The following is a 27,290-nucleotide window of genomic DNA, read 5'->3' as shown; positions in this document are numbered from 1 at the left end:
TTTATAACTGGTTGAGAAAAGTGAAATCTGTAAGTTTGTCACATGACTTCCTTTGGTTATTTTCCGGGAATTTACGAAGGACATCCATTGCAAGTTGAAGCAACAAACCGTGACGGTCCTTTGGCGAACAGAATTGTGCCGGTAAGTTCATTTTGTTTCTTATGATACTCTAGTTTAATTTTACCTGAAAAAGCTATTTCAAAACTGATTACATAACGGATTCGAGTTACTTTGTATTATTCTATTAACAGAATGATTGGGACTCCCAAGTAGGTTAACACTTCCCGTGCACATGACATCAGTGTTAACAAGTTAATAACACTAGCTAGGACAAAATATATGGACAGTTATTTTGATGTTCATAAATCTTGTTGTTGTTGGTAATTAAGCATAAATTTACACAATGGGGTACCTGTGCTCTGCCCACCATGGGTATCGAAACTATGTTTCTAGCCTGGTAAGTCAGCAGACATACCGTGTGTCACTGTTGTGTGTTTATAAATCTCTCAGCATAATTGGATTTATGAATATATGAAATTCTTATTTTGATATGGGACAAACTCATACATACGTGTGGACTGGCTTCAATGATCTGCAGCTACAGTGCTACATTTAGTAGCAGTTTTATCGTTTCATCTGTTACAAATATGATGACATATCGAAATAAACGGCAAAAAAAAAACGCATATATTTTCAAGATTTAGTTCGAAATATTTCTGGATCAGTGATGTAGACAGTGAAATTATTTTATGTATGTAAATCTATAACATTTAAAAACTTTATCAATTTGTTGTTAAGAGCTTACGCCTTTCATACACTACACAACCTTGATAAATATCATGCAAGACACACAGTACGTTAGATTCAGGGTAATTCCCGAATTATTGTAGCTTAGTTTGACACTCAGCCCTGCCAAATGAATATATAAAATTAAAGTAGTTTAATTATATTTGCAATCAAATTGGAAATACATAGAATCTACAGATAAAGTGGTACTTTCAAAACCTTGGAAATATACTCCTATTCTACGCTGTCTGAATGCACAGTAGTTACTGAGTAAACATTGGCAATTTCTTCAGATACTATTTTGCTCGAATACAAAGCAGTTATTGTATAAGTGCCCCTCAGTGGCACAGCGGCATATCTGCGGTCTTAGAACGCTAAAAACCGGGTTTCGTTACCTGTGGTGAGCAGAGCAAAGATAGCTCATTGTGTAGCTTCGTGCTTACAATAAACAAACAGATAAATACTGTGTAAGCATAAGACATTTACATAGTTTCTGTGCTGCTTGAAGATAAAGCAGTTATTGTATGAACGTTAAAGGTTTTTACAGATTCTGTTGTCTCATTAAAAATCTATTACAATGTAAACATTGGAAATTTACACAAATTCTGCGTTGTACAAATACAAAAGAATGTATTTATTTATTTGTTTGTACTTAAGCACTAAGCTACACAATGTGCTATGTACCACAGGAGGGAAAGACGAAAGTAAGTCATTACTGTGTGAACTTATGTATTTGAGATGCAGCCGTTATTCACTTGTAACTAAAAAACGAACGTTGGTTGCAATAAGTGAGATTTAAAGTCATATTTGGTTCGCTTTCTAAAGCCAATGATAAGAGAACAAAAACAGAGGCATAAATTAGCTTCAGTTGAGTCTTTCAAATTAAAGAATAACCTTTAGCTTATTGTAAAGAGCTGTAAGTATGACATGTGCAGCACGACATATTTAACATAATGTACTACATCAAGCCTAACGTGAGCAGTTACTGAATGTTAAATAATAATATAGCATAGCTAACACATATTTAAGTTTAACGTGAGTAGAGCTTTTAACATGTTTTTGTAATACACCATACTTAACACTTTGTTGACTACATTACGCTAACTCTGCATAACAGTGCAAGTTGGAAATATTCCTTAATAATTTCTGTTGGTTTGAAGATATTTTATTTATACTGCTTCATTAATATTACATTATAGTTCCACATGTAGATATAACCAAATGTTGTTCCGTAGGATCTCCGAAAGTGTTCTGTTTTCAAAGTAAATAAAACCAAAATCAAAAGTAACAAATATTTTTTTTAGTTTCTGACTTTTAAGTTCATATGTCATGTGTTGTAGCCTAGAGATACACAATTTTTTTCGTGATTTATGGCATACGCACGTTTTACTGATGTCAAAACAGTACAAGTTCAGCATCCCTTATGTGACTGACTAACTGACTGACAGACAAACAATACATAACTGAATAGTGGTGCGAATGATTAAAGCATCTAATCCCTCCAGGCGGTCATCAGACCCTTTTCAGAAAAATTAATATCAAAGCTGCTCTAGCAATAATGCAGTCACATATTTCCTTAACTTCAATATCACAAGTGGGTTAAGGCGTGCGAGTCGTAATCTGAGGGTCGCGGGTTCGCATCCCCGTCGCACCAAACATGCTCACCCTTTCAGCCGTGAGGGCGTTATAATGTGACGGTCAATCCCGCTATTCGTTGGTAAAAGAGTAGTCCAAGAGATGGCGGTGGGTGGTGATGACCTTCCCTCTAGTCTTACACTGTTAAATTAGGGATGGCTTGCGCAGATAGCCCTCGAGTAGCTTTGCGCAAAATTCAAAAACAAACAATCAATATCACACATACGAGCTGGTTACACCTGAAATTTAAATCCCCATTCTTTCTCCTCTATGGAAATATTCAATATGTTACTAGGTTAAGATCATTCAATTGGAACCGTTAAAATCGTTCCCGAAAAATAAATCACTCTCATGTTAACGACGATTTATTGGAGAAATATTATCAAAACAAACATTTTATAGAAATATGTAAGCATCCAATAATATCTAAAATTACTTAAAAATAATTTGAGCTGTTATTTTACAATTTTCACAAAACAGATTTCTCACTGGTTTCAAAGATGTTACTTAATATGAAAATTTACTACACATGTTTAAAACAACAACAATAAAGAGAATGCTTGTTCACGATCTCAAACATAATTAACTTATCGAATATTGACGGTTTAAACTTTAAACTGCATGATTTTACTCTACCATCAATATTCTATGGCTGTGGTCCTCACACTTTTCGTATACCACTTTTACTTAAACTTTTTCTTTGATATTCAAACTCAGCCCTAATTTTTAGAAAAATGAAAAAACCTAGAAGCAAAAATTATTGCTTTATATACTACCGTGTTTCTCCGATAATAAAACCTACCCATAAAATAAGACCTAGTGTGATTTTTGGGGATAGTTTTAATATAAGCCCTACCCTTAAAATAAGCCCTAGTTAAGAGTGGCAGGAAGAGGAAAGAAATAAAAAAAATTAATTTATTAATTAGTTTGTTTAAGTATTAATCAGTTAGTTTAATAGTTTAATAATAGTTTATTTTAAATGGTTAGTTTAATAGTTTTACTTTGTAACTTCATTTTTTTAATATATCAAAATAAGACATCCCCCGAAAATAAGCCCTAGTGTCATATTTTGGAGTGAAAATTAATATAAGCCTTCTCTTATTTTCGGAGAAACACGGTAATATATTAAATAAGAAGATTGTCACTGTTTGTTTATTTTTGTTTTTTTTTTTTTTTGGCATAAATGAAGAATATCTTGTGTGCTTTTTATTAGTTTGAGGGGAAGAAAACGCTATCAAGTTTATGGAGGTTAATACAGTGGTAAGTCTTTTGGAACAAAGGACATGTTAATGGTGGGTGCACAACTCCTTCCCCCTTCATTAATGCTTTTATTGAGCATGTATAATCTTTGAGGTACTTAACGTTAACTACATTCATAGATTGAGCTATGTCCTTACACACACACAAACACAAAAGTTATTAAATTTTCTATAACATAAAACACAGTATGGGGAGAGAACATAAACATCTTATATATCTTAGAGATGCGCTAGCACTGTCTATGTAGAAATGCAATAAAACAAATGACTTTCACTGTTGCAATACTACACAAACTAAGCTGAAGTTTCTACTCTACAGGCCACCAAAAGGTTTATATGAAGAATCGTTACTTGAGTTATACCCACTTCCTATTCTGACCCATGGCTTTTTAACTTCGGCTCATAAGACATTTCTGTGGCCAATTATCGTCAATTAACTAATGATGTGAAACACTGTGGAAGTACATTAAGAGCTGGGTATTCAAAGAGGGTAACAGTCTGGTGTGTTTTTGAATTTCGCACAAAGCTACACGAGAGCTATCTGCGCTAGCCGTCCCTAATTTAGCAGTGTAAAACTAGAGGGAAGGCAGCTAGTCATCACCACCTACCGTCAACTCTTGGGCTACTCTTTTACCAACGAATAGTGGGATTGACCATAACATTATAACGCTCTCACAGCTGAAATGGCGAAAATGTTTGGTGCGACCGTCAGGTTACGAGTCGAACGCCTTAACCTACCTGACCATGAGGGTAAGAAAAAGCATCCCTACCAATATTACTTTGGCCGATACCTCTTCCTACAAAGTCACCATGACTATCACACAGTGTATACCACGTTTTAAGTATATACACATTGAGTTCTTAAAGCTTACACAAAACCTTTGGTGAGGTAATAATAAATACTGTAATAATATGTTATGAATAAATTGTGTAAAAAATAGGATTTATTTGCTCTTTATCAATGCACTTAACTCCTCATGTTTCTTTTTTTCAAGTTCATAACCTAGACAAAGAACAAGTATCTCAGCTTGTTTGTTTATAAAACTGTAAGTAAACATAGCGCAACATCAAGAAACGCTCCAGACAGCACGTGATAAAGTGAGCGTTGGGCTAGTAATCTAAGAGTAGGTTTCTACTTACGATCATATGTTTTTTATTACGGTTCAAACCTATTTTTTTATTCAGTGAATAAATGTTTACTAAGGGCTGGCTGTCTACAAGGCCTAGAGTTTAGTAAGATGCAATTTGAATTCAGTTCAACCAAGAAACTCCATTTAAACGCATTAAATATTTGTTTGTTTTTTAAGCACAAAGATACAGAACGGATACCTGTGTTTTGCCCACCACGAGTATTGAATTCCAATATAAGTCCTTTGACTTACTAATGAGCAACCAAAGGCGTTCGGCTCATGAAATAAAGGGAGGCAGTTCTTCCCTAAAATATCTTTAAAAATAATTTTTAAGTATCAGCTAAATATGACTTTATGAGCTTGCAACTCATTCATACAGAAGCACTCTACTATACTATACATAATTTGTAATTACCACATACGGGGTAAAGCACTGTTGGGTTTGTTTGGTTTGTTTTGAATTTCGCGCAAAACTAAACGATGGTTATCTGCGCTAGCCATCCCTAATTGAGCAGTGTAAGACTAGAGGGAAGGCAGTTCGTCATCACCACCCACCGCCAACTCTTAGGCTACTCGTTTATCAACGAATAGTGAAATTGACCATAACATTATAACGCCCCCACGAGTGAAAGGGCAATCATGTTTGGTGTGACGGGGATTCGAACCTATGACCCTCAGATTATGAGTTGAGTATTTTAATCACCTGGCCATGCTTGGCCAGCACTGCTGGGAAAAATCTGGACTGCAATTTGCAAAATGATCTTTTTTTGAGTTGATTTGTTTCTTTCCTACTAGAAATGAACTTTATTTCTAACTAAAAATATTTTTTACATAATATAATATTTAAACTATCAAATACTTTTCTGAATAAAAAAATTCAAATTCATACTTGTATTAAAAAATGTTATATTGGTCTTTTCTATGGCATAAAGGAAGCAATTACCAGTTCATCTTACTTCGAAATACACGCAAAATAGGAAGTTATTGGCAATTTAATAGTCCACATATTAAATTATTTAAATCACTAAAAAATGTTAGCAAAATAAATAATTTATAAGTTACTGTTTCGTAATTATCCTTTTATAAATTAAAATGTAAAATAAACAAATCAAATGCAATAAGAAAAAAATATAGTTGATTTTTTGCGACATTTGGAAACTTGTTTTTCTATAACCTGCACCTCGCGCTCGTAGCTGTTTGTTACCTCTATGATATCATCTAATGTGCAGGTGCTTCGGGCATTGTATTAAATCATACTGTTATTTCTTGAATGCATAATTTTTTGTGACGTGTCACCCTTCAGATCTGAATATGGATTCAGAAGATAATAGGAAAAATTGTAACTGTATTATTGAAAGCTTATTAGTGAACCAGTTTGATACAAAGTCTTTTAGTGATAAAGAAAGCATCATCAGAAGTGGTAAACCGATGCTAGCTCTAAGCCTGATAGGAAGGACAAAACAGTGCTTTCAAAACTTAAATGTAAACCAATGGGACAGGACGTCTCGATTAACTGCTTGTCCTAACTTGCATAAGCTTTTCTGCTGACCTTTTTTATTACTTAACAGGGAATTTGGGACATGAAAGTCAAGCGGATTTGATGATTTAAATAATATGCATAAGAAAATTAAAAGACATTTCTCCAGTCATATATTTTCAACTCCAGGCCTAACTATAATTGGAAAATCACGGATTGCATTCGAACATAAAATAGATGTGCAAATGCGCAATGCCAAGTTAAAGAAGAATAGAGACATTAAGAAATAAAAGATAAATCAACATAGTATGCTAACCAAGGCAATTATGTGAAATTAGTAAATTGTGCAAGAAATATGATTCATTATTGAATTCCCATTTAGGGAAATCGAGTGTTTTTATTTGGCCTCCCAAATATAATCCAGAATGACCTCATTGTGTAGGGGAAGTATTGTTGAACAAAATTAAAAGCGAAATAAGTGATTCTCCATTTGTGGCTCTTATCTTAGATGAAACTATTGATGCAAGAACCATTTCTCAGCTTTTCATTGTTGTGCGATATGTGACTAAAGATGGTGAAATTTGTGATAGATTTCTGGGGTTTACACATGTTAGTGAAGATTGAACAGCTGTAGGTTTACCCAATATAATGTTTAATTTAGTCGATGAATTAAATACTGGATCAAAATGTGTTGCTCAAACCTGTGATAGGGCAAGCGTGACGTCCAGTGAGCTAAATGGGCTTCAAAAGAAAGTTAGAGATAAGTATCCAAAAGCCTTCCCATCTTTTGTATGGCATATAGATTAACTTTAGTGTTGTCACAATCTATGACGAAGTTCAAGGAGAGTGACAGATTCTTTGCAAACTTTGTTTTTTTGCGAAATCATCAAAGCGTGCGCATCTTTTAGATACTGAAGTAAAGATTCCCGAAAGTGGTCCAGACCAGTTGGAATTATAATTACTGCTTTGTTGAAACTGTCTTGGAATACAAGGAAGAACTCGTTGACTTATTTCAAAATATTATTAACAACTTTGGCAACCAGCATACTGAAACCTTTACCTGTACATAGGCATTTTCATCGAATCTCAGGGATTTCGAGTTTAATTTCTTGTTGAATACTTTTGCCGGTATTTTTTTCTCATATATAAATGTTATATTTGATGTTCTATAGAATAGAATATTTAACATATCCTACTGTATGAATATAAAGTAAGAGAAACTATTTCAATGAACTTTGGGCAGAGTCGATGGATTATACTCCTCCTACTAAGCAAATAAGAAATGATCCCGAAGAAGACATTAAAATAACATACAGAAAAAAAAACATAGCATTTCTTGAGTTTCTTGACATAAAAAACAGGAAAAGTACAAAAAAAATATTTCCTGAATTAACATTAAAATCATTGCAAGATAATTATGGAGAATATTTTGATATTCATCGCTTGAAGAGTGAACTTTCTCTTTTATACGCTGATGCTGTTTTGAAAGTAAAACCAGTGAATTAATTGCATTTTTGTTTGCGAAATCTCAAGTAAGATGAAACCTTGCAACAACATACAAAGCTATATGTGTTGACTTTGGCTCTTCCAGCCACCAGTGCCCCAGTTGAACGTTCTTTCATGTAAAAATAATATACAGCTACATCAGAAATGAACAGCGACAACTAAAGTTGTTTGTTGTTTGTTTTTTTTTTAATTAAGCACAAAATTACACAATGGGCTATCTGTGTTCTGCTTACCACGGGTATCAAAACCCGATTTTTAGCGTTGTATGTCCGCAGACATACCGCTGAGCCACTGAAAAGAAAGACTTGCAAGTTTAGTGTTCATCGCGATTGAGAAAAATCTTAAGGAAATAAAGACTGATAGTTTCTATGAAAATGTAATAAATTTATTCAATCAAAAGGAAAGGAGGATGAAATAAATATATATATAAAGTAGCCGAATCTGTCTTGTGTTTATCTTTAATTGGATGTACTTAATCTTAAATATAATTAACGACTACAAGTAACGAATTTTAATTGGCAGTCCTGTAATTTTTTTTTTAATTTTTTAATCCACCTTTATAGCTTTTGCTTCCCCATCAGGACAAATCGCCGCAAGCCCCTATGAGCAATCTAGGACAAAAACTTAAAAAAGAAATAATTTAGTTACAAACACATTTAAACATCAGCCAATGAGTAGGCTAGGACCAATAAAATATTACCAGTGAAGTGATCGCTTTGGCTATTGTTACGTTTGACGTTTATTTTGCTTCATCCCAGCGTGTTGAGAGTGCATTAAAAGGACAGGGACTCATTGATATGAAAGGGAAACTTTACAAGCGTCGTAAGCATGTTGTTGTTTTTTAAAGGGAGACTATGAAAACTGTGGGTTGCCTATGGTACATAAAAAGCCACGAGAAACAAACAGATCCGCCTTTATTCCTATTCAATTAACTTTAAAATTAGTTTTAAAATATAAAACTAGACAATAAATTTTCGTGTATCAACACTTAATAGCATATCACGATTATTCATTTTAAAATTGAAATTTTTTGCTAACTCGCAGCAAGTAAAGTGTGGAAACAGGAGTGAATTTTAGTAGTTGTGGACAATTATTTGTGATCAAGAAAAAAAAACACTTTGGGAGCATATGAGAAGGAAGGCAGGGGCTTGATCCTACATAGTCAACCTCTACGTCAGTGATACAGAGTATTTTTTATTATGATAAATGTTCTGATTTCATCATATGTCAAATTAGGCAGTTTTTCAGGACTTATTGTCAATTTAGGTTTCTTTTTGTTACAAAAAACAAAACAAAAACATAACTGAAAGCAACGCATTTGATATGTTATATTAGGTACTATGTTTAAGTAAAGATAATTATATTACAGCCACGTTCAGAGGGTTTACGAAAGTCCTAAAGTGAGCTAGACAGCCACGCACTGCAGGCTTACACGATTTCTAAAGTGTGCTTAACAGCCACGTTCTAGAACTTTACACAATTCCTAAAGTGGGCAGACAGCCACGAAATTTAGTTGAATATTGTTCTCTTGACCTAATTCTCATGAAAAGCGAAAAATTGTGAATTGCCTTCTCACTCATTTTTTTTTTTTTTACCTAATCTGTGTTATAAGTGAAGGATGGTAATCCCCGAAAAGGAATAACTTGGATTCAAGGTCTATGAATTTAAGGGGAACTTCTACTCGTCAACATCAGTGACATTTGTACTCGTTCAATTGGAACAGTTACATTAATAGAAAGGTAGCCGAACAACAAAAGCCAATATCGAATCGTGCGTGTATTAAATGTGTTATTAAGGAAAGAATGGTCTTCTCTGGATTTCTTAAAGATAAAGGAAGACTACTGTGAATTTAATATATTTTGATATTTGAGTAAAATACAAAATTATGCTAGTTGGAGTATACTTACTTGGCAAAATTTGGTGGGAAAGCAGACCAACAAAAAATATAATGATGAAGATAAATTAGTTATTCGTTTATTTATAAATACGTACATAGAAACTTAAAGACACTGTAAAGAGTTGCTGCAGGAGACAAAATAAAACAAATCTCTTTCTTGTTTCTACAAAAGTGGTTACCTACTAAGAGTTACTAGGAAATTAAAGAAAAAATTTCCCAACTTAGGTTTGTTTTTTTGTTTTGAATTTCGCGCTACCTGCGTTAACCATCCCATTATAACGCACCCACGGCTGAAAGGGCGAGCATGTTTGATGAGATGGAGATTCGAACACGCAACCCTTGTTACGTAAACATGATAAGAAAGATCTTAAATGTTTACTAAAATGCCATAGCTATTTTCTCTAATATGTATAAGAAGGTATATTTATCTCTGGCTATAACCGTAACCTTATTTTTGAGTTTTGGATGACATCATTAAATGTTTTAAACTATTTTTATGACACTAAAATCCTCCTTCTCACTGTCTTTGCGGTAAGCTGTAAGATTTACGACGATAAAAATCAGGTTTCAATACTTAGATCGCTCATTGTGCAATATTACACTTAATGACGACCAAATAAAACCAGTTAAATTCACTAATCACGTACATAGAAGTGCCTAAGAAACACGTGTGCTGTTTTTTGTTTTTTAGTTAAATATGCAACTTTTGAATTTTAACCATGTACGTAAATATTAAGAAATACCAAAAATAACATAGGAAAAATTCATAGGCCACAAAAATGAGTGAGGATGGAAATAAACCATTGCACAGACAAATTTAACAAGAGAATCCTACCTGCACTTTCAATAATCTGAATTAGAATAAAACATATGCTTCTCGAAAACTGTGTTGGTGTTTGTTTTTAGATCAAAGCCACATTAGTTGCATTAATCTAGATAATCAGATCTACCGAGAGACCAGGAAATATTAATAACAATCTTTAAACATCTACGTGGTGCGTAACTATACAGGGTGGCCCGTAAGTCCCTACCCATCCATATGTTATTATGTTATATTCAATTACGCATGTATTATAAAGTTGTTCCTTTTTTTTCTTCAGAGAAATATGGCCGATGTAAGCCCATTTACACTTGAAGAGCGTGGGTATATTATGCAGCGAGAATGAGGGACAGCACACAAATACACTGGATACATACGATATATGGATGGGTAGGGACTTACGGGTCACCCTGTAGTTTGTCTCGTGGCAATAACGATCCAATTTAAATTGTTCGAAACCTCAACTAAGAGACTCTATGTACCTCGTTAGTGAAAATGTCTCGTTAGAGACAAAAAGAAATCTGTAGGATATATGGATACGATACAGTACTGTTGATTTTATTTGACTAATAATATTTCTTGGTAATATGCACGAACCAAATAAAATTTGGTTGTGATTGATTCCTTCATCCATACACTTATAGTTCATCCGGCACACATGATTATACACCATCGATTGTTGCTAAATTATTTCTATTATTTAAAAAAAGTATAAAATGTCAGGGATTCAGCAGATGAGATACTTTTCGAATCTTTCACAAACGAGTCAGCCACGTCACCTGTGGAACACACACCGTTTTGTAATTTGTTTACCATGAATATAGAAAACATCAACAATGAAAACTCATATACTGCTAAAAATAATGAAAAATAGTTTTATTTACGGACTCAAACATTGCCCTTCTTTTCAAACTTTGCTATTGTTCCTTAATTAATTGTTCGAAACTCTTAAAATTAGACCAATTAGATGCATTGTAAATACACAATTAACATGTCAGAGATGCATTATTGCGCCACTTGAACGAAAATATTATCCATAACGACTACAGTATCTTCCTAAAATGTCATGAAATTCTAATACGTCATTGGTTCCGCAAGTTCGATGGTTTTCGGATCTTTTACAAACAAGTTTTATTTTTGTAACCTGGGTTGTGGTCTAGTATAGTCTGATATGGATAGAATAATACCGAAGCTTTCAAATCAATGTAATTTTACTTTTGCCTGATGCATACCTGTTTGTACTATACGAGATGAAGCTTTAAAACATACACTACATGGCCATAAGTATGTGGACACCCCTTGTAATTAGTGGGTTCGGCTATTTTAGCCACACCCATTGCTAACAGGCGCATAAAATTAAGCATACAGCGATACAATCTCCATAGACAAACACTAGCAGCAGAATGGGTTGTACCGAAAAGCTCAATGACTTTCAACGTGGCACTGTCATAGGATACCACCTTTCCAACTAGTTTAGTGGTGCATAAAGTCCAGCCCGCGACGAGTCGCCAAGTGACCCGCGATGTCCAATAGGAAAGTCAAACATAGAGAGTACGCGCGCTTAGAGTTCGTGGTGTGTGGTGATGACTAGTTGCCTTCCCTTTAGGACTAGTTAGTCTTCGAGCACTCCAGGGGATTAATGTTTTTTAGGAAATATTAATCTTTTATCCAAAAACCTGCCGAAATAGAGAGAGAGAGTTCGCGCCTGCGCAAAGATTAAGCGTTATAGAAGATTATGCATTAGATTAGATACTGGATGGTTCCATATTTGCGTCGAGCAATAAAGAAAATTTAATAAGCAAAACTCGTTAATGCGTAGGCATTTAATCTTTGGCGCAATGACGTAATATTTCCGAAATTACGAAATCTCGCGCGTCCCAATTGTTCTTCGACATCTACTTACGAGCCCTATATTGATATTATTTCAAACAAAAATGGCAGCTAATCGTAGAAGAAAAGTTGACGACGAAAACCGGCAGTTTTATGATGATTGGACTGCGCAATACTGTTTTGTTCAACAACAGAAGAACGTGATTTGTCTGCTGTGTCATTCGACAGTAGCAGTGGCGAAGGTATCCAATCTAAAGCGTCATTATGAGTTGAAGCATAAAGATTTCCACAACTTTTGTCGGTGATGAACGAACAACTCGAATTGAATATTTGCGGCGGTCGCTGAATCACCAGCAGAACGTTTTCTCAAAGCAGTCAGCAGATTTAGGTGCAGCATGTGAAGTCAGTTACGATATTTCGTTGATGATAGAGAAATCTGGTCAACTGTTCACTGATGGTGATTTTGTCAAGCAATGTATGATTACTGCATCGGAAAAGTTGTGTCCGGAAGCAGTTCGCAAGTTACAGACGTTGGTTTTGAATCGTATGACAGTTCAACGAAGTATTTCACGCCTCTCAGCAGACATGACATGCTTACAAATAAAGCAGCCAACTTTGTCTACTTTTCCTTGGCAGCAGACGAGTCGAATGACATCAGTTCAACAGCACAGCTACTAGTTTTTGTTCGTGGTGTGAAGTGGAAACGTCTAGGAGCAACAATGGCTGAGCTACGAAGCTATAAGCCACACAAGCTCGCAGAACGGGATTGCTGTGTGCTGAAGCGCGTAACGAGTACAAATTGTCTGTCCATAGTTGCAACACTTGCTACAGAGTTCTAAACTGCTTCTGGAAGCAGCGTCAGCGCAAGAACTGTTCGTCGGGAGCTTCATGAAATGGGTTTCCATGGCCGATGAGCCGCACACAAGCCTAAAATCGCCATGTAATGCCATGCGTCGGCTGGAGTGGTATGAAGCACACCGTCATTGGACAATGCTCCCGTGCACAAAGCAAGGTTCATAAAGACATGATTTGCTGAGGTTAGTGTGGAAGAACTCGACTCGCTTGCACAGAGCCGTGACCTCAACCCCATCGAACACCTTTGGGATGAAATTGGAACGCCGACTGCGAGCTAGGCCTTCTCGCCCGACATCAGTGCTCGACCTCACTAATGCTCTTGTGGCTAAATAGGAGCGAATTTCCGTAGCCATGTTCCAAAATCTAGTGAAAAGCCTTACCAGAATAATGGAGGCTGTTATAGCAGCAAAGGGAAGGAACAACTCCATATTAATACCCATGGTTTTGGAATGAGATGTTCAAGAATTGCATATGGGTGTGATGGTCAGGTGTCCACATACCTTTGGTCATGGTAGTGTGTTGTGCAGCTAAAATAACCTTCAGAACACAGTGTGTTATCAATAGGGGTGATAGTTTAGCGATGTTTTACATTTTGTAGTTCGGACTACGTTAATCTGAACTAACATATATTTTCAGATTATGTGGTCTACCGGATCTTCACATACCAAATTTTAAGGCAAGCCATTAAAAAAAATACATGAGATATATATCAAATTTTGATTCAAAGTTTTCTTTATCTTGTTTTCTTCTCAGCAAAAGCTCGGAACCTTTATTTCATAGACAAACATACTAAACTTATATGGATTTTTTTTATGTTTGGTACATTGATAGATCTTTAGAACCTATAATAATGTCTCAAGTTTAGTTTAATTATGAGCTACATGACTAAAGGTATTCATCAAATCTGTATAATTTTAACTAAAATTTTATGCACGCTCACCCAAAAAATCACACTAGCTATCCGTCTAAACTTTTTTACTACAACTTGACGAGTATAAGTGGAACAATTTCAGGTTTTATTCATTTGGATTATAAACGGCTGATTTAGAACACTAAAAATATAGGGTGAAAGTAGGCGTAGATACATACGTATCAGCTAGGCCAAGCAAACTCAATTGCCAGTTTCTAACTGTTTGTTTGTTGTTTTTTTGAATTTCGCACAAAGCTACTCGAGGGCTATCTGTGCTAGCCGTCCCTAATTTAGCAGTGTAAGACTAGAGGGAAGGCAGCTAGTCATCACCACCAACTCTTGGGCTACTCTTTTACCAACGAATAGTGGGATTGACCGTAACATTATAATGCTTGAAAGGGCGAGCATGTTTGGCGCGATGGGGATGCGAACCCGCGACCCTCAGATTACAAGTCGCACGCCTTAACACGCTTGGCCATGCCAGGCCCGTGTTTAATTGAAGTTTTCAAAAGAATCATAAATGTGAACGGTTATTGTTCGTTGGCCTGGCATGGCCAAGCGCGTAAGGCGTGCGACTCGTAATCCGAGGATCGCGGGTTTGCACCCGCGTCGAGCCAAACATTCCCGCCCTCCCAGCCGTGGGGGCGTTATAATGTGACGGTCAATCCCACTATTCGTTGGTAAAAAGAGTAGCCCAAGAGTTGGCGGTGATGACTAGTTGCCTTCCCTCTAGTCTTGCACTACTAAATTAGGGACGGCTCGGTGCAGTGGGCTAACAACCTACTCGCTTAAATACCTGTTGAAGAATCCGCAAGCGATTGCGGCCCTATATTTCTTGATGGAATCTAATGGTAATAACTAACTAACTATTGTTCGTTATTCACTTGCAACATTTAAGCACAAATTTGTTAGATTTTATGAAATTCTCGTCATAAAAGAGCGACTACCGTCGCGTGATATTAGTTTTAGCAATTAGCGTAAATAATGATGTATGATACGGCTGTACCGAGTGCACGCAGTTAATCAAAAGAAACTGTTAATCAAGATTGCGGTACAATAAAGGACGTTATTTACACTATTTTAGAGAGTTAAAACCACCACCATATATTTTAAAGGGTTTGGTTGGTTCTGTAAATTATAAGTCGGTTCCAAATAACAGGGTTGCAATCCTAAAGCTAGTGTTGATTTCTATTGATTATTACTTTGTTACTTGCTGTGATTTGTTGTACGTATTGACAAAACTCATGATGTTTAATCAAAAACATGTTAGGTGTGAATAAAGGTGCGGCCAGAAAACAACAAACTAAAACAATTGAGCAGCGTCCTAAATAAATGAAATCAAAAGCTGCGGGCAAACTAGTAGCTATATAGATAATCAGGGACGTAGATTTTTTACACCCGATGGGGGGGGGGGATGATTTTTCCAACCACTTTTGTGAACTGTTCAATTTGCAAATTGTTAATCTCTTATTACGTGAACCTGAAAGCTGTAAACATGCAGTCACAGAGTAATTTTGTTGCCACGATACTTCAAGGTTTCCATGTAGATTTGTATAAGTGAGGTGTTGTGAACAGTTTTCAAAATGTTAATAGAATAAAGACAAATGTGTGTCACAAATTAACTGCCACATGAATTTATTCCTGCACACTGCACAGTATAAAAGATGACCATTATACTTGACAAGGTTACTAATAATTGCATGAATTACGTCTTCAAATATTAATAAAATTATTAATTACCCTTGATAAGTTTATATCTACTGAAAAACTGTTCATGTTGTTTGATAAAAATAATTAAAATGTCTTTGCGAAGTCTTAAAAATTACACATCAATACAATGTAGCACATAATTATTCATACTTTTCATTGAAGTAAGATTCATTTAGTTTTCTAGTCTACATGTTCCCAAACGTAGACCTCTTTTGTGATGATCTGTTCATGAATTCTTTCATAAGCTCTTCTATATTTATTTTGTTGACCTTATCTTTGTGAGTGTGACAAACTGCCACATGGTTAAGGTGGCACTGAGACATAGTTGACCTTAACCACGTCTTCAACCGTCTTAATGCAGAAAAGCTGCGTTCACATTCGCAGTTGGATGCTGGACATACAAGCAAAATTTTCATGAAAAGAAACTCTTCACTAAACATCTGCTGACTTGTTTCATGCATTTTACAGTAAGCATCCTTTGCACCTTTCAGAGATACTGCTTTTGTTGTTCCTTTGAACATGAGCAACTGAAACTCGAGCCGTTTGCAGAGATTTCTGGATAGAAGTTTATAACCGAGTTGTCAATCTTGCCAGATGTGATAATGTTCTCAAGTGCCAGATATTGCCTCAAGTCATTGTTGTCTGCATTGAATCTGGTGGTCAGATGTTCTATGACTGTGTCCACAAATTCAAAATATTGGCTTCTGTAGTAATCTCTAGCTGTTGCAGAATGGTGTGCTGAGCATCACCCGTGATCCTTCTGGGGGGTCTGCGCATGTGTGGTAGTTCAATAGGCACCAGATCTAGGGAAGTAACCTTTTTCTCAGCTTCATCAAATATCTTGTTGTAATTTTCCTCTGTTCGCAATACCCGCAATTGCTCAACTGTCATTGCAGATGCTTCAATCATGTCAGATACTGTCGCTTATTTTGCTTGGAATGCACGGTTTAGTTCCTTTAATGCAGCTAATGGATGCTGAGCCATCAACAATCCTGAAACTGTCTTTCCTTTGTCATATCTGTCCAGTAGACCTCGTGCTTTCACCGCTACATCTGATTTTTCATTTGCTAATTCAGACAAAGAATCATCAATGTCACTGTAGTGACCATTGCACATGTAATTGCAGATAGGCGGCACAACCAGCGTGTTGGACACAGTGGGCGGATGTTTTTAACTGGAACATTATGACTGTCTGACGATACAATATTTTCAAAGATTGTCTTGTATTTGCCTGACCTTTGAAGCAAAACACCAAGTTCATGTACCCACTGGATAGAATCTCGAACACATTCACAAGCTTCAACTGCATGTTGCATGATTAAATTAGCCTTGTGTGCTCCGCAGTGAAAAACAAAGCTGACGGTTGCTTTTATTTTATTTTTGCCTGGCACCCACTGTATGCACCACTCATGTTAGCGGCTCTATCATAAGTTTGTGCTCTTAATCCTGACAGTGGTAAATTGAGTCTAGTCCGTACATCAAGTATAGTCAAGGATATTGTTTAACCAGTTGTATTGGAAACACTGTACAAACCAAGAAATGTCTCATGGACGTCTCATCTACGTATCGTGCTATGTTTCTTAGTATTTGATGGCTGAACATCTCCATTATTTCATTCTGAACCTGGGGTGATGTGAATGTGGTTTTCTTTGACAAGTTGGCCGTCAACCCAGAAGCTTCATTAACTGCAGGAAGTTCCCCTCCATATCAGTATGTCCACGTAATGCTAAACCTTGACGCAGTAAGAAACGTAAACTTCTGAATATTTTGGCTAGACTTCTTTTACATTCTTCCTGCTGCTTCTTTTCTTCATCATGTAGCTGGACAGTCACTGGAGTTGCATCAAGTGAATCTTCTGGAGATATAGCGAATATAGCTGAGAGGAGGATTGGTGTTCGTTGAATTTCTGTTTTGCTTTTTTCTAGTTCCAAAAACCGGTGGATATGAAGTTATACTCCACTAGCCTCTCCAATTTCCCTGTAAAAAGGCCTCTATTTTCCGCCTTGGCACAATGAAAGTATACGCCCCCAAGTTAACAAAACACGCGGTCTTCCTAAGGCCTTCATAACTAGTGAATTAATGTTTGCTGTAAAATTGTTATCAATGCTGTACGTGTTTGTCTAATCAGTCAGACCGTCAGTTTTTATTTCATTCATTTAAATCGCACGCTCAGTCCTTATTGGCCACACTTTTTTTTTTTTTACACATAGGGCGCTTTTGATGATATTGTATTTAGCAATCATCTACGGAACTAATAATCAAGTGACAGAACTTGTTTTAAAACTTACCTTCAGTTGTGTAGTCGAAAAGAGAAGTTTCACTTCAGGTGGAAATCTTTCACACATGTTACCACATCACCGGTAGAACTCAGATAGTGTAACGTTTGTTCGCTAGCCGTCCCTAATTTAGTAGTGTAAGACTACAGGAAGGCAGTTAGTTATCACCACCCACCGCCAACTCTAGAGCTACTCTTTTACCAACGAATAGTGGGACTGACAGTCACATTATAACGCTCTCACGGCTGAAAGTGCAAGCATATTTGGTGTGACGAGTATTCCAACCCACAACCCTCGGATTACGAGTCGAGTGATGTAACTTTTACCACGAACTTTGGAAACGCATACATATTTGGGGTGAAAGTAACGCTGTGTCTTCATCTTTGAATGAAAACACACATTTCTGTACGACTTGAATGACGGGACGAATAATATAAGGTGTGTGACGTGAAGGTCATCTGTAAAAGCTGATTTTTACCTTATAGACAAGCAGGCTAACGACTTACAGCAATAAGTACATCTGACTTGGATAGTTATATTATCACAATAGATGAATCGAAATGTAACGAGAAAATATACTGCATAAAGGTAGTTATATGACAGATCTACTGGAAGTATTACTGACACATAAATGTATGTCATGTCTTTAACTATATCAGTTATATGAACATGTGATAGAAATACAGGTTACAAACAAAACATTTTAAAAGTAATTATAAGACATATTCCTGACAAAAGACACATTCCATACACACACACACACCACACATATATAATTATAGCATCTACACAAATGTAGTGAGATCACAACAAGCAAGCAAACTCTTGCAGTTTAAATGTGGTCTTAGAAGTCAACGTCCGTGAAAAGCAAGTGTCCTAATTTTGTTAGAAAAAACGCTACCCTGGTAGTCTTAATTTGTTTTAGCACAGAGTTATACAATAGACTATATACCTTCTGCCAGCATGAGGAGTCGAACACCAGAGTTTAGTGATTCAAGTACGTAAAGTTACCACACTATGGAGAGGGTTAAGATTAGTTTTCAAAGTTATTAATATTCACTGCTGAGAATAGTTGTAACTCCTTTTACTACACTTGGTGTAAGTTGAGGGCAATGCGATCTATGAATACTGTTATAAATTTACATATGAGATCAAACAGTTAATTTGATGATTCACTTCTAAGCATTCTTAGAAATAGGAAGGGGGTGTAGGGAAAACCCAAATTTCCATTCTTGAAAACTTCACTTCTTTTTTTAAAGTAAACTGGTATAGTAAGGAGACAAAATTATATAAAGTTGTTGTATGTTTGGTGTTAAAGGTAATTTTACCAAGACTGGTCACATGAATCGTAACGGTACGTAAGAAGAGCGTGAGATTAGTATGCTTGGTTTCAGAAAACCTCACATATTTTTTTTATATACCTATAGCAGAATGAAAGAATGATATTTTATTTAAACTTTATTAGTTCTCTACTTTTAATAAGTAGTTCGTACGTTTTTACTAATTAGCTTTGAAAGGACACTCTTTGTTTCAGGGTTTCACGCAGAGATACGCAGAGCCATCCCTATTTTAACTCGACAGACAAAAGAGAAGAAAGTTAGTCAAGAGCGACCATCACCAATGCTTGGAATACATTTTGCTAAGTAATTATTAGGATTTGTTCATCGCTATTATAGCTCTCCACCCATCCCAAAAGTGCAAAGCATGTTTTGGCGGTCACGATCGTGAACCACGAATTTTTGACTCACAGTTTAGGTGCACTAATTACTAGGCTACACTAATCCCATAAGATAGGGAAGAAACATTAAAACTAGTCACATCTGAAATTGTTGCATTCTTAGTTATAGAAAATAACTGATTCGTGGTATAAAATTTTACAGGTAGCTAGAACATGGTTTTCCTCAATATGACTTTTAATATAGATTGCTATTCCAGCTTGGTGGTTAAAACTAAATCGGCAACGTGCTCGATGCTATATTATTCATTGGTTTTCGTGGTATATTGATTTAGAATTATTCTGTGCACTGTTGTTTTTTGTATACATGTTTAGGTATGGGGCAATTTCGTGTTGTGTTTGTGGCACTCACGTTCATCCTAAAGGCTCCACAAGCTTTCTCACAAGGAAATCACAAGTGGGTGAAGGATTACTACGGGGGATTTATGCCAGGACCCCAGAACAACTGTGTGTGTGTTCCTTCCAGTCAATGTGGCAAAGAGTATATTACTACAGGTGATACTGGAAATTTAGGGTTAGACACAGGGGTAAGTACAGTACTAGTAAAGAGAATGTTTTACATTAAATATCTTTTATGTGGTGATCAATTTACAAAGAATATGAAAAAAATTCTCTTAACATTTTAATCGCAGTATGTCTTCAGAAGTGGTCGAAGTTGGAGATCATGATGTGAAATTAGCAGATGATTAGAATGAGTGACAATAATTAGTTAGATCTTTAGAATAATGATTAAGTTAATATATAAGAAGAGTAAGAGTTAAACGATGGTATTATGAGTTACGGCCGACTTAATAGATGTTTGGAGTAACAGTCAGATCAGTAGATGTCTATAACTATTTATTAAGTCACTGAATACTTTGAATCAGTAGACACATGAGTAACCAGCAGGTTAATAGATGTCGGTAGAGGTTGAGCTTGCAGATTACTGCAAGCTCAGCCTCTACCGACAGTAGTTTTATGTAGTGAAGTAAACGAGTAGATTCAGTTCAGAAGCATCTGAGTAGATAATTGAGGCGCAGTCAACTAAATAGACGTTTGTAATAATAAAGAAATTACTAAATATTTGTAGAGCAGTCAGGTCAATAAATACTATGTGGGGCAATTAAATTAATAAATGTTGGACTGACGATCAGATCTGTATAAAAGAAGCAAAAGTCATGTGCACAGCTACGGTCAAAAGTTTTGCACCACTCTAGAATTTTCGGGATGAGATATAATTTTTAAAAATGTGTGAAATTTACACGTTTTATTTAATTTCATTTATTAAAAGAAACTAGAAAATTATATCCCAAAAATCTACTGAAACCCATAATAGTAATACTTAGTATTTGCAGTGTATTTACTTATTTTGCGCTGTATTCCATTGTCTTTTCAACTTCTTTAATTCTCCCAGAAATGAGTAACTAAAAATTTATTTATCCTTTAAATCGTCTGTGAAGTGTTTTTAACCTTGCGTTATTCAACATGTTTTTTACAACCTTATAAAGCAAAATTAAATTATTCTAATCTGATGCAAAACCTGTGGCCTTAGCCAGTTTGAGTTAGAAGAATGTGTTCAAACGTTGATGATCAGGTTATATAAAGTAAAATGTCTTTGTGAACTATGAAATTATACTTTGAGGAAAATTAATAAGTTCCTTATTTCAAGTTTTTTTTTTTTCATAGTTTTTGCATTTTGGTGGGCTGAGAAGATCGAGTTGTAAAGAATATGAGGTCTGTTGCTTAACAACACCCAAGGCATCAATGAAGTGTGGTAAAAATAATCCACAAGGCCTCGCCACTGGAATCTTTACAAGCCCAAAGATTGGCCATGCTGAGTTCGGAGAATGGCCTTGGCAGGTAGACCAGCCCTAATGTACATCTTTGAATAGTTCATGAACTCTGTTTATGCTAGGAATTGTTATAATTCATCAATTTTAATTAACATTATTTAAATTTGTAAATAATTTATAACTTGAATTAAAATTTATCGTTACTCTGAAGGTGAATGTGATAAGGGGATTAATTCTTTATTTGTTTAATTCGCACTTCTTAAAATCATGGAAAGAGCATATAGTATAAACTTTTAGTATACTTTATATAGTATAAACCTTTAAAAGTTTGGACAAAAATGACTTTACGATTTTTCTACGTGTGACTTTACGTGTGGATCACAATGAAACTAAAAGTAGAGGCAGAAATATCTGTCAAAATAACAAAGCTCTAAAACAGGTTCGATTAATTATTTCCATAAAAGTAGAATTTTAACAAGCTATCTTTAAAAGTCAATGTGTCAAACAGTGGAAAGGTGAAGTGGATGACCATGGTCAGAGTCAGACAGTTCACGTTTTTACCTTGAGTTTGCTCGTTTTCAGCGATTATCTATTATCTAATGTACAGCAATTTCAATGTCGGATGAAGAAATAGTAGTTTCAACAAAACCAAATTACATATATATATATATACACATGTGATGAAACAAATAATTGAAATCGATGTTTTGATTAAATCCACTGGCTTGGTAATATGTAACATTTAAAAGTGTGATGTGATTATGTACGTGTATAGAACTTTGTGTCATAGATTGTTTAAAAGCGTGCTGAATGTGTGTTATTAAACCTATTAAGGTTTGGTGAAACGGCTTGTTTAAGTGTGCAGTACAGTAGATAAGTGTACACACTAAAGTTTGTTAATGTGGATTACAATATCTTTCTGTCAACGGACGTGTTATCTTTGGCGTTGCTTTAGCGAAGTGTTTTTGCTTCCGTAGGATATGCTATACATATATATAGCTGTTTATGTATTTTAGGTCAGATGGAAACTAGATAATTAGTATCTTAGTTATATAATGTTGTTTAAGTATTTCAGGTCACATACAACACGAGTATTTGAGTGTTTGTTATATATAATTATTTAAGCGTTTTGGGTCAGATAAAGCACAATGAGTATTCCAACTTTTGTTCTCAGGGCGCTGTACTGAAGGTGGAAAATAAAGTAACTATTTTCAAGTGTGGAGCTACACTTATCGATTCTAGACACGTTCTTACTGTAGCTCACTGCGTAACAAATTTTACGTAAGTATCTGCATAGAGAATTCTCAGTGAAGCAATCACAAATTGGAATAAAATGCAAGGTTTTGGTTCTAGTTTTTACGTTTCTTTTTGAATGAATGCGTCGAACTGAAAAATAAACTTGACTGAGCCTTTTCGAAGTTTACTTGTGTAGTAGCCGTAGGTAAATATAGTATGCTATGAACATTAATAGATAAATAGTGTATGTTTCAATTATTTGGCTTGCTTATAATTTATTCTGATATATTGACTTGCATGTTAAAATCTTTTGCTTCGTTATTTATCATTTTGTCAATCCATCAAATATCAGTGTTGTTATGTTGTTTTTTTAACTTCTTTTTATTTTATTCTATCAGATATTCTCTTTGTTATAATGTTTTCTCATTTATCCGTACTGTTATGATATTTTCTCAATTACCTCTTGTTTAATTCCATTAGTTATCTACATTAAATGTTTATTCAGTTATGCCTATTGTTGTTTGGTTTATAACTTATCTGTACAGTTGAGTAAAATCACCCAGTGTCATAGTAAACTTGTTTTGTAGGAAGGAAAACCAGTTTCCACTGAGAATTCGTCTAGGAGAATGGGATACTCAACATAAGGATGAACATTATCTTCACCAGGATTACGATGTGGAGAAAATCTTTATTCATCCATCATTTGATGCAATCAGCTTATGGAATGACATAGCTGTGCTCCGCTTGAAACAAGACGTCATCTTCAAGCCACACATCAGCCCCGTTTGTCTTCCTAATTTACACGAAATATTTGAAGGGCAAAACTGCGTGGTCTCTGGCTGGGGAAAGGATGCTTTTAGTAAGTAAAAAACAAACAAAGTGAATTTGATAAAATTGCCTTTAGTAAGTAGATGTCATTGCTTAAGGAAGATATAATTTGTACAATAAGTGATTGTTAAGATCTTTTGGTTTTTGTAAATTAAGTGGTTTTAAAGAGCTTTTTTGAAAAGTAAGTGATTTTTAAGATATTTTTGCATAATAAGTAGTTGTTAAGATCTTTTTTACATAGTAAGTGGTTTTTAAGAACTGTTTTTGTAAAGTGAGTGGTTGTTAAGATAATTTGCAAACAAAATCTTAACAAGCGCTTACTATACAAACTAAGTACTTGTTAAGATCTTTTTTTAAAGTAACTGGTTGTTAAGTTTTTTATTGTGAATTAAGTGCTTGTTAAGATCTTTTTTGTATAGCAATTGGAAAACAGGATGACCTTCATCGGCCATTTGCCTCTCTATTTAATACCAACAGCTGGCCACCACGTAGTTCTTTTCAGTTGACCAATATGGTAAATAAGCTATGTACGAGAATAACAAGTTTACCTAGAGATATAAAATAATACACTATTTAAGTTATTGATACCAGAGGACCCGAGTTTTGTTAATACCTTAGGGGAGAGTTAAAAAAAATGAGTTAATATCATTACGGAAGTAAAAAGAAAAATTAATTGAAACTGAGACAAACGAAGGATTTTTTTATTCAAGTCGAACATACACCGTTTTCATATGCATAGTATTCAATTTAATAATGTGGCATATCTTTCGGCTTTGGATCATATGGCACAGCACTCGCTTTGTATGCGGGAGGTCGATGATTCAATCCCGTTTATACCCATTTCTTTTTCCAGTTTTGTTTCAGTAGTCAAATAATTTATCTTGTAATGTGATAAAAAGATATACAAAGCTCGACCCGAAATAAGTACAAATAAACGCTTATAGCTGATTACATAGGAATGATTTCATTGAGATAGTTGAATAAAATGTTTATTATAAATATGCTGTATGCATTATTTAGAACAAATACTTTCAACTTAGTATGTTTTCTTATTAATAGAAATGGGCTGTTTGAACGGTTCTAACATTGTGTCTGGTTTACTCATTTGCAAAACATTTTTAAAATCAGTGATTTTTGCACAGAATTTTATGTTAATTATTTCTCTACTGATTATTTTAAAACTATAAATTTATTTCCTAAATCGCATTAGTTCTCCATTTTCAGTGTGACATATGTGTAACTGTGAACTGACGATAAATACCATTTTTAGGATAGCATTTGGTGTTGAAATAAGTTAATACTGTTTGCGTACAACTGATGGCATTATCATAAAACTTAATTAAACATGTTTTTCTTTTTTCCACCAGAGGGAGGTTCTTATACGAATTTGTTGAGGGAAATCCACGTACCTGTGATACGTAATGATTATTGTGAGGTGATCTTGCAGAACACCCGTCTTGGCCATTTGTATCATCTTTATGAAGGTTTTATTTGTGCTGGAGGAGAGGAAGATGAAGACTCCTGTAAGGTTAGTTTTAATTATTGTAAGTATGATTCGTGAAAAAATAAAAATAAAAAAACACGTAAATATTCTATAAGTTGAAGATCCGTAAATAATTGAAATAGACCCGAAACACCATAAGATCATAAACAACAGATGAATATTGGAAAGTCAACAAAAATAACGTAAGAGATCAACATTACGGTATTCCTCTAATATGACAAGTCAAAAGACAACTACGTATCCGAACTCAAACAACTGAACATAGCAAAGATTTTCAATGTCAACATATCCTTGTCATAAGTGATAAACGTATGAGAAAAACTTTATATTGAAAGATAAATTAATGAAACCCAAAGGATAAACCGAACCTCATCTGATAAAAAACGACCAACGTGACAGATTACTATTAGAGCTCATACTAGACGTATAGGATTTATATTGTTTAATAAAGATGGCTTACGTCATATTTCAATACATTTCAAGATGTGTTAGCATAATTTGGGTTTTTCGTGTTTAACTGTAAAAGATAAGAATACATTTCACGGAATGAGCTGTATGCATATAAAGGGCGTGAAATCACAGTAAGCTGAGAGTAAAACAAAACAATACTTGTAAAACAGAAAGGAAACATTTACAAATTGAAAGTGTCTGTTAGTAAAATAATCACAAAATCAATAAAGTGTTTTAGCACTTCTAAACAGGTTTTTGTCAGAATATTTCAGTATGAAATATATACTCTTGCGGGAACGACATAAATCCCATAATGTAAAACAACAAACAAACAAACTGCCCTTGATGTTAGTGATGACAGACAACTGAAAGTTAAAAAGGCTTGAACAATAACCATTACTTTGGTTTCATTTTATCTTATTTAAATATTGAATGTCTCAAACGTCTAAACTTATGCTCGAAGCTTTACCTCGTTAATAATATAAAAAACATTATTATGTGTGTACAATATAATTATATATGTAGTGATCTAAAGTATTCAGTGTACTTCACATGTGAAAATACAATATACGTGTGTATGATGTATTTTGTATGTAAACATCTAATGAATACGTTTGTACTTTTTTGTAGAGATTCAGCAGATACATGTGTACCATTTCTATGTATGTAGAGATTCAGCAGACACGTGTATACTGTGTTTCGTATGTAAATTAAGCAGACACTTGTATACCGTTACGTTTGTAGAAATTCAGACATGTCTGTATACTTTATGTGGAGATTCACCAAAAATGTGTCTATAGTTTATACAGAGATTCAGCAGACACATGTGTACACTGTTTCGTATGTAGATTAAGCAGACATTTCTATACTGTTACAATGTTTGTAGAGATTCGGACACATCTGTATAGTTTGCGTAGAGATTCAACAGACGTGTACCGTTACTATGTATGTAAAGATTTAAGAATACAGAGTCTGACTCCTAAAACTTTCTCAAGTATGAAGTAACAAAAAACTTTTCTTCATAATATTAATTTATAATAAATTTAAGTTTCACAACCTGCAATAATAAAAATAAAGATACGCAGTTAAGTTGGACTTAAAATTTAATGACTGTTATTTTAGATAGATATCTATCATATGTTTTGTAATAATAACGCTGTTTACAATTTACATGTAAAGTTTGAAGACAGTAAGGTTCAATGTTGTGGTGTTGTACGACATTTTATATGAGTTTAAAATGATTGGAGTATAAGTAATTTAACTATTTGTCTTAAGCCTTCAGGTAGGCCTGTCATGATTATTATGCACTATAACTATAATTGACAATTTGACCGTTAGGGAGATGGAGGTGGTCCTCTGATGTGTCAACGAGGTGATGGATCTTATGGTTTGGCCGGACTGGTTGGCTGGGGTGTAGAATGTGGAAAGCCTGGTCTACCTGGAATATATATCCGTGTACAAATGTACCTCTCCTGGATTACCAGCATCACTGGTAGACCTATTGAGTCATACTGGCCTTATTAACTTGCGAAATCAAGACAATAAATGATCTTGCTTCATTAAGATAATTCCAGTGACTATATTTATGGAAGCTATTTGGGTTATGAATTTCAGTCATTATTAATCTTGCTATTTTTCCAAGACTGATAAATAAACATTTCTCTTTTTTTCTAA

The 27,290-nt window shown here is 34.8% G+C and overlaps 1 protein-coding gene across 5 annotated transcripts; it reads left to right on the top strand.

Annotated features, from left to right (window-relative positions):
* On the top strand, positions 1 to 27,290 carry LOC143233386 (phenoloxidase-activating factor 2-like). 5 transcript variants are annotated; one of them, XM_076469582.1, is made up of 7 exons: positions 1 to 141; positions 20,142 to 20,353; positions 21,492 to 21,665; positions 22,773 to 22,879; positions 23,422 to 23,693; positions 25,030 to 25,206; positions 26,955 to 27,290. In XM_076469582.1, the coding sequence occupies exons 2-7, from the start codon at positions 20,144 to 20,146 to the stop codon at positions 26,990 to 26,992; spliced, it is 978 nt and encodes a 325-aa protein (XP_076325697.1). In that variant the 5' UTR covers positions 1 to 141; positions 20,142 to 20,143; the 3' UTR covers positions 26,993 to 27,290. The 5 variants fall into 5 exon arrangements, with proteins under 5 accessions (XP_076325697.1, XP_076325694.1, XP_076325696.1 ...); XM_076469579.1 differs by having other exon boundaries at positions 2 to 141; positions 25,030 to 25,190; XM_076469581.1 differs by lacking the exon at positions 1 to 141 and adding an exon at positions 19,335 to 19,445.

Source organism: Tachypleus tridentatus, chromosome 12, assembly GCF_004210375.1.
Source record: "Tachypleus tridentatus isolate NWPU-2018 chromosome 12, ASM421037v1, whole genome shotgun sequence".
NCBI lineage: Eukaryota > Metazoa > Arthropoda > Merostomata > Xiphosura > Limulidae > Tachypleus > Tachypleus tridentatus.
This window is presented reverse-complemented; position numbering and strand designations above follow the sequence as displayed.

Excerpts from the sequence above, each read along its gene's own strand:
- LOC143233386 (XM_076469578.1), top strand. The coding sequence starts at position 19,394 with ATGTTTGGTGTTAAAGGTAATTTTACCAAGACTGGTCACATGAATCGT. Across the intron at positions 19,446-20,141 it reads TGGTCACATGAATCGTAACG|GTATGGGGCAATTTCGTGTT; the intron begins GTACGTAAGAAG and ends ATACATGTTTAG. Across the intron at positions 21,666-22,772 it reads TCGGAGAATGGCCTTGGCAG|GGCGCTGTACTGAAGGTGGA; the intron begins GTAGACCAGCCC and ends TTTTGTTCTCAG.